At 39.7% G+C, this 11,077-nt stretch overlaps 2 protein-coding genes across 2 annotated transcripts; one reads left to right on the plus strand and one right to left on the minus strand.

Moving 5' to 3' along the window:
• The first annotated feature begins 124 nt into the window (after nt 1–124).
• Nucleotides 125–6,886, plus strand: tex9 (testis expressed 9). The gene is made up of 12 exons (XM_006780080.3): nt 125–232; nt 937–1,070; nt 1,385–1,448; nt 1,585–1,661; nt 1,791–1,836; nt 2,824–2,906; nt 3,035–3,186; nt 3,424–3,515; nt 3,735–3,908; nt 4,036–4,170; nt 6,355–6,489; nt 6,567–6,886. The coding sequence occupies exons 1-12, from the start codon at nt 185–187 to the stop codon at nt 6,639–6,641; spliced, it is 1,215 nt and encodes a 404-aa protein (XP_006780143.1). The 5' UTR covers nt 125–184; the 3' UTR covers nt 6,642–6,886.
• mns1 (meiosis-specific nuclear structural 1) lies at nt 6,051–10,579 on the minus strand. The gene is made up of 10 exons (XM_006780081.3): nt 10,392–10,579; nt 10,064–10,273; nt 8,955–9,082; nt 8,730–8,832; nt 8,325–8,554; nt 7,957–8,173; nt 7,772–7,879; nt 7,367–7,624; nt 7,150–7,275; nt 6,051–7,065 (listed from the first exon to the last, which is right to left on the minus strand). The coding sequence occupies exons 1-10, from the start codon at nt 10,392–10,394 to the stop codon at nt 6,955–6,957; spliced, it is 1,494 nt and encodes a 497-aa protein (XP_006780144.2). The 5' UTR covers nt 10,395–10,579; the 3' UTR covers nt 6,051–6,954.
• Between the last annotated feature and the right edge of the window lie 498 nt (nt 10,580–11,077).

An 11,077-nucleotide genomic window follows, 5' to 3' on the forward strand; every position in this document is an offset into this window, starting at 1 on the left:
CAACTATCCGAGTACCCTTTTTTAAACATTATTTTTAGTATTTTAGCACAACGTCGCTAAACAATGACTTGCTTTAATCGTTTAAAAATCTCGGTAATTGTCTTTCATGGGTTGCCGTACTGTGCCCGCGGTGTACCAGCTGTTGCTATGCAACCATTAACGCGTCGTTTTGGTCTGCGACACGATGGCGGCAAGAAGTGCTGATAAAAAGGGCCAGCCCTTCATTTCGCAGGTTTGTAACATTACTTTTTCATGTTAATGTCTCTCAGACCATTAAGCTGAGCTTCGTAGTTGTGCCTAACCAAAATGTTTTACTAACTGAAGTAACTATGGCAACCGTTTCTGCTTCCGCCAACAGGAGCACTGACAAAGCAAAAAAAATAAAATAAAATAAAATCCACACGCACAAAAAATACACACAAAAAAACAAAACAAAAAACACCAAAACATAACATCACAGTCTCATTCTTACTGTTGCACATCAAAGTTACAAAAAAGAGCCTTATAATATGGCATAGCCATGTTCTAGTGAACTGGATAACCGCTGATAGTGATAATATAAAATAATGCAGCACTTATAAAAAGGAATTAGAACAGCTAAGTACAGAACAAAGCAGGTAAACTAGCAAAAACACGTACAAAAGGTGGAAAATAGTTAAATAGATAAAAGAATAAAAGAGCTTAACGAGTATAAATCTAACAAATAAATGCTGGTATTGTGGTATCAGGTGGAATGTGAAATCTTGGATGCTTGTTTGTGCCACTGAAAAAACAAAACATTATTTCAACTCACTAACTGAAACTTCTGAGAAAATAACTCAAAACTAAGAAAATAGCTTGAAATTTGAGTTATGTTAAAATAATAAGTCAAAGGAAAACCTTTTTTTCATAGCTGTTGATAACTCTCCTGTTATGTCATTTTTTGTTGATGTTTAGGTCAAGAAACGTCCATCCTCTACCAGTAAGGCTGAAAGGTCCAAAAGAGTTGAAATAAGGGCACAGTCAAAATCTGCTTCTGGTCAGGCAAAGAAGCACACAGATGAACTTTTAGCCAAAGAAGAAGAGTATAAGTAGGAGTTGTTCTCACACCTGCTTGCTTTATTTTTGTATATAGTAATTGCACTAACCCTTCTGATAATTTTAACATTGCATTTTAGTCTAAGTTGCTCATTTATGTCAGAATAAGTTATATGTGGACTATTTCTTGCACTTGTTTAATCAGTAGTTCTTTAGGGCACTGACCAGTACTGGTTACCTATAATAATAAAAAGTAACTCCAGATAGAGTGACCCACTTGTATCACCAACAATCCTGCAGCACTAAATTTCAACTTGTTGAAAGTTGTTTATATAAATCTGCTTATTCATTATTTTATTTCCAACAGACTCCTTAATGCAGAGCTGGAAGCCAAAACAGCAGATTTAGTTAGACAGGCTGAGCAACTTATGGTAAGTTATTAACAGGTTTGCATTCAATAATTGGAAGAAAAAAATTTGTGAGTGCAGTAGCACAAAAAAAGTCAGATGAAAGAAGTTAAGAAGGGAGCATGCTTACTTTAAAGTCAAAACTCTGTGTTTATTTTAGAGAGAACAAAGTGAAGTTCTTTCAAAGCCTTTATCCAATGTCCTGCTCACAGACACTGAAGAAGAAGAGACGTCCAGGTAAAAGGTTTGATTTCCTTATCTCCGATCATTCGGATATATCATTTTAGCAAAACCACCTTGAAAAGAAAGTTATTTTTTTTATATTCATGTACATTTGCATCTCTCTGTTTAACTTTTCACTTGCAGGATAACGAAGACTCACACATGTGCTGTGCAGCAGCCTGGTGTCAAGGTCTGTATCTCATGCATTTTGCTCAGCAGTTTGTATTATTGTTGTGGACGTTTTCAGCTCTGTTCAGTTTTATTTCCCTTAGCAGAAGTTGAAAACAAGGTGTTTTATATTGGTATTTAAAGAAGAAAAAAGGCCCAGTACTATTAAAGAGAAACCCCATCAATCAGATGATCTCATATGACCAGTGTGGTACCTTTTACCACCTACTATGGTAAGGAAAAACTCCCTTTTAACAGGAATAGACCTCACAGAGGAGCAGCCAGTGGGGAGTGAAGAAAACTGCTCGGGCATCTTAGAAAACGCCCCTCAACCAAAGCTCTTAACAGCTTAGCATAGGGAGGCTTCAGGGTCACGTGAGCCAGCCGAATTAGCTTTATTCAAAAGTAAAGTTTTAAGGCTAATCTCAAAAGTAGAGGGACTGTCAGCTGGACTCAAACTGGGAGCTGGTTCCACAAGAGAGGGGCCTGATAACTAAAAGCTCTGCCTCCCATTCCCCTTTTTTTCTCTCTTTTCTTTTTTTTTATACCTTGGAAACAACAAGTAAGCAATCTGTGAGCGAAGTGTACGGTGGCCCTGAAAGGTCACACAGTAACTTCATGGATGAACAAGTAAAGAACAGCAGCAGAAGTGATAAGATAACAGTAAAAAGCTAACAGCAAACATCGATGGACAGCATTATATGAATCTTGTTTAAACCCCACGACACAAAACATAATCCTCCATTTCTTTGAAGTATCTCTCAGTGCAATCCTCCAGATGTTTTGGTTTCCAGCACTTCTGCAGCTGTTCCATTACTTTATCGTCTCTTCAGAAACACTTCTTTTGTGAATTTGCTTTTTTAGCTTTTGTGGCACATTTTTCTATTTGCTGGTGTTTTCTTAAGTTGCAGTGTTTTTGACCTCTCAGAGTCACCTTAGAAGTGTCCTGTTGGGGTAACAAGGGTAAGTTCTTTAAGGTCACTTCAGTATTTTTGTGTAATTCTTTTAGGAGGCGACCAAAAGAATTGTTGCATCAAGATCACAAAATATGCTGAGTGGAAAACAAGTGAAAGATCCCCACTTTAAAACTGGGTGAGTTTTATTTGTATATAATTTCTAAATCCATTTAAAGCCTTTCTGCTCATAAATCTTCTGTAAGATTTATTCTCCAGGAGGAATCACAGTTTACATTTTCACGAAATTGTGCTCGATTGTTTCAGGAGCTCAGAGGATGATCTTGAAACTGTAGAAGATTCTGCTAATTCATTCTTGGCAAAGACAATTCACAGCATGGAGGAGAAAATGAACAATGCTGTAGTTCATGAAAATGCTGTGGATGAAATACCTAACTTTGGAGACAATGTAGGATCAGGTAATGCTTATTTCACTTAAAAATAATAAACCACATTTTTATTCAGTGGGATCAATGACTAAATAACATGTATAGTTTTCCACGAATAGGCTTTTTTCTGTCAGATGATTTTTGCCCCTTGAGAACCCCAAATGAAGGCCAAACTGGAGCTTTGAGATTAATTAATTCATGTGATAAGTTTCATATGCTTATATAGATTTTTTCACAAGCATATAAATCTGATTGTTGTCTCTTAAGGAGTTTCAGAAGCTCAAATACGAGTCCTGAAGGCAAAACTCCGGATTATGCAAGAGGAACTGGACCAGATCTCATGTGAATATTACAAGAAGGTAATGTAAATATTTATATATATATATATTTATATATAACTATAAACATAAATGTTGCTGCTGATGCCTTACATTAGAGAAAAAAAAGTTACTTTGGTAAAATACATAGGGTTATTTGTCCTGATCCTTAGATCGTTTAACACAGCATGGATGTATTATTGTATCTGGATTGTTTTTTCTACTGCTCAGACTGAAGTGTCTGAACTTATGTCTCTGCAGGACGATGAAAACACAAAGCTTAGCGCAAAGATTAAGGAGCTGGAGGAGGATCGAGCCCGGCTGCAGAAGACCGTGAGCATTCAGCAGACACAAATCGAGAAGCACCGAGCTTTAGCCGCAGAGTCCAACAAAAAATGTGATGGACTTCAACTGGAAGTGTCTGGTTTGAGCAAGGTGTGTGTCGCCAACAGCTCTGAGCAAATTACTACTGCAACAATTTCTTTAAAACAAGCAGTAAAACTGGACAGCGTAATTCATCTGAGCTGCTGTTGTGTGTCACCTGTTTTTGTGCTCTGTGTAGGAGATAGAAAATCTGAATAGATCCCACAAACAAGCAGCAGCTGTCCACAGCACGGTGGAGGTCCGCCTGAACCGAGCTCTAGAGGAGGTGGAGAGGCTGAAGACTCAATTGAACAAAATGAAACAGGAGAAAAAGGTAACAGCATTAAAACAAAGATTCCTGTATAAACATGTCTGTGTTTGCTATGTTTGTCTTTATATCAGAAATATACACTAGTCAAAGAAATTAAAGGAATACTTCAGAGTACAGCATCAAGTCAGTTAAACTTGTGGGATATTGATATGGTCAGTTAAGTAGCAGAGGGGGTTGTTAATCAGTTTCAGCTGCTTTGGTGTTAATAAAATTAACAGCAGATGCACAAGAAAGGGAACAATGAGACAACCGCCCAAGACAGCAATAGTTTTACAGGTGGAGGCTGCTGACATTTTTTACCTCTTCATCTCATCTGAGGCTCTGCTCTGAGTCTGCATAATAAAGGGAGGATTTGTATGAATTCAATTCAATATAAAACAACTCTCTTACCAATTTGCTTTGTGTACAGGTCTATGGAGTGACAGTGGTGATTTTCCAGTGTCTGTACTAAATAACACTACTTTAACCTTCATCTTGTGATAGCTTCTGTAACTATCTCTAAAGTTAACAGGTCAGTTTGACCAAACTAAATCAGCCAAAGAAAATAGCCTCAGAACGGTGTTTAATCATCCAGTTTGTTTGTTGCCTATCAGTTACCTTGTTAGGCTACCTTATGTCTGAAAATATTGGTTTTAATTTTTTTGGCATGGCCTTTCAGGTCCTTTCTCTCCTCAGCATACCTAGCATCTAAAAGAAAATTGTAAATTGAACCTCAAGAGAATTTAGAAAAAAAGGTTATGTTACCTACTATTACTGAGAAGTATTATTACCTATAGTAACACTTTTATATGGAAAGGAACAAAACATTCTTTAGCTGTCACCTGTGGCCCTGGGTTGAACCTCAGTGGAAGGAGCTGCACCCATCTCTCCTATACATCCTTGATGGGAGCAAGTATATCAGATGTTGCTCTAGTATGTCTGCTGTAAAATCTAAGGACTAAAAAGGTCTGAAGCAACATTGTTGCCTGAAAAATAGTTCTGCCTGTCGATGCTTGGTCTCGCTGCTTCATCTGTACACTGCAGCAAGAAGGGCACCATTATAAGCATTCAGGTATTCCTCATCACTGTCATTCCAAATGTCACCGTGGACTTTTTTTCCTTCAAGGGCTGTGATAGCCATGATGACTTTTTTTTAGTGACAATGGCATGAACAAATCAAAAAATGAGCAGGTTCGCACCTGTGACCTCATCAGATCTGTCTTTGTCCTCAGGTTGATAATCTATATTATCCTCCTCCTCAGAAAGAGGGTCATCCATATTGCTGTGCTGTTTTATGTCCTCAAAGAAATTATCCAGAGCTTTGCTTTTTATAACTCTTCTTAATTTTGCATGCCATTTGCATGCTGCAAACTGGTGATGTGTACTCTGCAAGTCACCAACTACACTGAGTTGGTCTTATATGACTTGCGTGTCTGTACATTTCTATCTGGATGACCATTTCAATGAAGCAGTAGGTATAAAAAGGGCTGTTTGTTCAGGTTAAGAGACAAACAGGAAAAGAGAGAAGCCCCTAACGTCTCTCTGACAGTGATTGAGATCACAGTGTTTATGATTTTAGTTTTGGGTCTAATTATTGTTTTATAGTGTTATATTATCTGCTTCAATATCTATAATCAAATAAAATGGAATATATATATAATGTGTATGCAGGATATATAATGATTTTTGTTTTTTTGAGTGGTCATGTTGGGCCGCCTGGATCAAAAATGCCAGGACCGATTTTTTTTTTCCAGTCCAGTCCTATTAAAAAGCAGACTTCCATTGCAGGTATAAACACTACCATCAAAATAAAACATTTGTTTAAAATACAGAGGTTTAAAACCAATAACAAAAACAAAATTCCAATATGTAATCATTAAATCTTGTTATAGAGACACAACAGCCACAAAGTGTCTTATATTTATTTGTATATCAGCAATTCTAATTAAAGAGGCATAGCAGAAAAACTTTTATAGACATGACATTCATAGGTGTAGTTAAAGATGCAGAGAAAAAATATGAGTTAAGGTAATGCTATTATGTCCCTCACACCAACATCTTATTTTGAAGATCTTTCACATGTACATAGAACTGAATTTTAAGCTGCACACTAAAATATCTGCTCTGACAACTTCAGCTTGCACAAACAAGGTGAGGTCCTGCTGAGCCTGCACTAATTTCTGCTTTTTGCCTTCTTTTATAAATAAGGACAAAATAACTGAGGAACATCAGAGTAAAGAAAATCTGCTGGCTGAAAACAAAATGCTAAAAAAGCAGAAAGCCGAACTCATCATGGCCTTCAAGAAACAACTGAAGCTAATCGACATTCTCAAAAGGCAAAAGGTACGAGTCATCATGTTACTCTGTTAGTGGATACTGTGCTTAGTTTTTAATCTTAAGGGTTTTTTTTGTGTGTGCAGATGCATTTTGAAGCTGCTAAGCTGCTGAGCTTCACAGAAGAAGAATTCATGAAGGCTCTAGACTGGGGGAAGTAATAACCACTGAATGTCTCCACTTCTATTTTTTAAAAGCTAAAAAGCTTAACAGTGCCTCACTGTTATTTTAGGATACTTCTTTGTGTTGTAGGCCCCAGTTGTCTCTCAGAACATTGTCAGAAAACTGATAAATAGATTTGATTTGTCTCTTCAGTTAAACATTGGCAGACTGAGTTGCCACGTCTATTTGGAATGATGTTAACTCAGTGCCTGTCAGCACCTCTTAATAAAAATATGTCCCTGAATCGGTCCCTTGTATCTATACTTCTGTAACTCTATACTGCCCTCTAGTGGCAGATTGGAGGAGAAGCATCTAATCGTTTGCCTCCCAGCCATCATCAGAGAACGCATCAGCCTGACGTGTTTTAAAGTGTTTTCTGAAGTCTTCGTCTAAGTGTTCCAGGTCATCCTCCCGCAGCAAGCCCTGGAAACAAAAACACAAGCGGTCATACACGTGTTTGATCTGAAGCTGCGTAAAATTATTTGTGACTCGTGTATCGCCTCACACCTTAGGCAAGTATCCAAGGAGTTGTGTTGCGTGACGCTTCAGAAGCCTCTGCCTCTCTTCTTCAACGATCTGTCTCCGCAACGCCTCTTTCTGCTCCTCAATCGCTCTTTCTTTAGCCTCCAGCTCCTGGAAGAGTTAAGAGAGTTATCAAAATATCACAAAGCACATCATTAAAAGCATACATTAAGATAAAAAATTATCAAAAAGTAATTTGTACCATGTCGGCCTCCTGCTGTCGTCTTCTGTCCTCTATTAGTTTCTCCACCTCACGTTTGTGTTCAAGCTGCTTCATGCGTCGTTTCTGGGCGTTCATCTGCTCTATACGGTCGTCCTCTGCGAACTTGGCCATCATCATCTTCCTGAAGGCCTCCTCTTCCTCTTTCTCAGCCTGCCTCCGCATCTCTTTGAAAGCCAGCTGCTCCTGGAAGGTCTGCTGCATCATCAGCCTCTGTCTGATTTTCTTCTCCATCTCTTCCTGTTACACAAGAGAGTAAGAGCGAGTGTCACCAGTCTGTCACACAGAGAATTAGACAAGCATTCACACCATACAGTCAATTCAAAATCGCAACATAACACACTCTTTTTCCTGTGGAAGGAAGCTGGACAGAGTAAAGCTCCTTACGATTTCTCTCTGCCTGTTAGCCTCTTCTTGCTCTTCCAAATAAAGCTCCTGACGAAAGCGCTCCATCTCTTCACGCTGCTGCTGCTCCTCCTCAATCTTCACACAGAGCTGCAGAGGACAGAGACGTTAGTTACAGATGCACTCCGGCGTCGTCACCAAAGAGTTAAGAAGCCGAGAGTCTTCACCAATTTATGAAGATGCTCCTTCGCCTCTTCTCTCTCTTTGAGCTTGGCTATCCTGTCCTTCTCCATGTGCTGCTGCTGCATGGCAAACTCCATGATGCGCCGGTTCTCGGCCTCCATCCTTTCTCGCTCCATGTACCTCCACTCGGCCTGCTGTCTCTTGAACTCTTCGATATGCTGCTGAGTGGCTCGGACTTTCTCCAGTTTCAGCTGCCGCTCCCTTTCAGGAAAACATTTCAAAAAGTCACTCATCCTGTGCTACCTCTGCATCCCGTTTAGAAGGAAGCTGTTGTCTGAGACACTTGCTATTGTTTTTTGCAGGTATTTTTTTTAACTAATCATGAAGAGATTATGAATTAGTAGCGACTCACATCTGATCCTCCTCGTAAATCTTCCTGACGATCTCGTCTACCATGAGCTTCTCTTTGAGGAACTCCTCATACGCCTCCTGTCTCCTGCGCTCCCTCTCCATGAGCTGCTGCTCCAGCTCTTTCTGATACTGCACCATCTCCTCCTGGCGCTTCTGCTGCAGCTTCTGCTGCTCAACAGCTGCCCGCTCCTGCTCACTCCTCATCTTGCGACCGTAGTCTGCCTCTTCACGCTAAAAGACACATCATATTTATACAACCTACAGACTTCAGAGCAGCCTTTATATTCTTTGTACTTACCCAAAAGTAGTAGTTTTGGGTGGGGAGAGTTTTGGGTGTTTTCTGTTAAGATTTCCACACTTCAAGAGTATTTGTTATATTCAAAGAAAGTCTGCCTTCAGGACTCACCATTGTCTCAAACCTCATGGCCTCCTGCTCAGCAATCTGTGCGGCTCTGTCCTTGTTCAGGTACGCAGACTTCAGCTTCAACTCCAGCTCTCGAAGCTCCATGCTGAAAAATACACAAAGAAAATATTTAACTGGCAGAAAGTGACAAATGTCGAATGTAAGTGTTTGTTTACTGACCCAGAGCCTCCAGTAAGTCAGGGTAACGAGGTCAGTGTGTGAGTGTACCTGTTCTCTTTGATATACTGCCTCATTTTCTCCTCTTTCTGCTTCTCGTGGTTGATGCGGGCCAGCTCCCTGGCCATTTTCTCTTCCTGTTCAAGCTGCTTTTCCCGGTTAACTCGATCCTCCTCTGCCTGCGAATCAGATTTATTTATCACATTTAAAGCTCAGATAAGAGAAAAGTGTCAGAGGGATATTTTTTAAAGTTTGGATCTAAAATCTGTAGTCAGTTATTGATTATGAAACAAAAGAACTCCTGGCCACAAACATGTGCTGCTGTCTCTCTGTGATCTTTTGTTCTGTATTTCTTTCTAGGGGTAAATATAATATAATTTATATATATATATATAATTTTTTTTTATATATATATTGGATCATGGACAGTAAACTCCTCACATCTTAATCCAATCAAGACTTGGTCAATACTTTAAAAAGCATGTCTTATTTTGGACTGTAAAGAGTTTAGCTGCAAAGATACTGGTCTGATGTAAAATCAGAAATGGAAAATATATTAGATCTGAAATTGGAGACAAATTTCAATAGGTGAGGCTAAGATGGTCTGGACAGGTGCAGCGGAGGGATATTGGATATACTGGACAAAGGATGTTGAAGATGGAGCTGCTAAGAAGGAGGAAAAGAGGAAGATCTTAGGGGGAATTCATGGCTATAATTAAGGGGGGAGGGTTGGTGCTATGGTGAGTTAGAAGGAGTTGATCCACTGCGGTGCTGGGAACAGTGAAAGAAGAAGATTATACATGTAAATGGAGATGGTCCCAAAATCTCTTATTCTATGCCTTTATACTAGATGTATTCCATTACTTTATTTATGCTGCAAGGAAAAACAACTACTGCTTTATTTAGTTTCATTTGGATACTTTACATGCATTTTAATTAATCCCAGAAGAATTTTATTTAGTTTTTCATTTGAAGTATTTGCTATTACGCTGAAAGGATTTTTCTGATTAAAAAGGTTTGTGCATTTCTTTTTATTTCACCAGATTTCAGAATGAATCCATCTCTCACCTGTAAAAGTGAAAACCAATATATTCAGAAAAATAAAACCGAATAGAGCGTGCTTAAATGTCAAACGTCACCCCCGAAACAGACACACAAACCTTGAGCAGGGCGCTCTCTATCTGCTTCTCCTTGAGCTCCTGCTGCACCTGTCGCAGATACCTCCTCCTCTCGAAGCCCTCCTCCTCCCTCAGGCTGGCCTGGACCTGCCGCTCTCTGTCCACCCGCTGGGCCTCCTGCTCCCGGTGCTGCTCCTGGACCCGCCGCTGAGCCATTAACCTCTGCTGGTGGCTGTACATCCTGTTACCACTCTGTGCCCACAACAATGACACGGGAGGAGAAAACACGTGACCAGAAACCGGCGTTATGTTAACTTTGAGGTCGTCAACTAGCAGCCAAGCTAACGTTAAATTCGCTTCTAGGATTTACCATGTTTGAGGTTATTCTCCTGGATTCCCGCTTTCTCAACTCAAGCCTTTAACTTTCTTTAACCCAGAAAACTTCGAATGGACTGAAGCGAATGTTAATCCTCGGTGTTTCTGAGCGGGTCAGTAGCTGCCGCGGGTTACTTCGGTCAGTTGTTTGGCGTTTCGTTGTCCTGGGAACGCTTGGTCTTCCTAAACTGGGCCAATGAGTGAGCGTTGGCAGTGACGTCAGGCCCGGGAAACTCAAACCGGTTTCAGGATGGAGGATTGTTTCCAGGATACACGCCATGAATAACTGACGCACTTCTGAAGGCAGGTGAATGTTTATCACAGTATTAACAATGTGTCTAATAAATTGTCAGAAGAAAAGCACAATAGATTCCACGTTAATATTTGATGTAAGAATACCTTTGCTATCAGTTTAGAGTTTTCGTTTTCAGTTGTTTTCAGCTGAGGTTAGCTTTAGGAGATGCATTGCTTTTTCCATTTTAGCTTCTAATATTTTTATTTAGTTTCATTAATTTTTGATTAGGTCTCGGAACACTGAACAGTAGTACCAACAACAACTAGTAGCGAGGTCTCATTACCACAGGAGGCTGCTGCTACAAGCACTAGCTGTAGAGAAGTGAGGAAGAGATGAGAACCATAAATGCCAGGGCCAATTTTTTGTCTCAGTCCAGCCCTGCTCAT

The sequence above is a fragment of the Neolamprologus brichardi genome, chromosome 1 (assembly GCF_056152115.1).
Source record: "Neolamprologus brichardi isolate AB-2024 chromosome 1, ASM5615211v1, whole genome shotgun sequence".
Lineage (NCBI taxonomy): Eukaryota > Metazoa > Chordata > Actinopteri > Cichliformes > Cichlidae > Neolamprologus > Neolamprologus brichardi.

Coding starts and splice junctions, on each gene's coding strand:
- tex9 (XM_006780080.3), top strand. CDS start 185: ATGGCGGCAAGAAGTGCTGATAAAAAGGGCCAGCCCTTCATTTCGCAG. Junction 2,907..3,034: donor GATCCCCACTTTAAAACTGG/GTGAGTTTTATT, acceptor CGATTGTTTCAG/GAGCTCAGAGGATGATCTTG. Junction 4,171..6,354: donor AAATGAAACAGGAGAAAAAG/GTAACAGCATTA, acceptor TTTATAAATAAG/GACAAAATAACTGAGGAACA.
- mns1 (XM_006780081.3), bottom strand. Junction 9,083..10,063: donor TAGAGAGCGCCCTGCTCAAG/GTTTGTGTGTCT, acceptor TCTGATTCGCAG/GCAGAGGAGGATCGAGTTAA. Junction 8,833..8,954: donor CAGTATATCAAAGAGAACAG/GTACACTCACAC, acceptor TGTATTTTTCAG/CATGGAGCTTCGAGAGCTGG.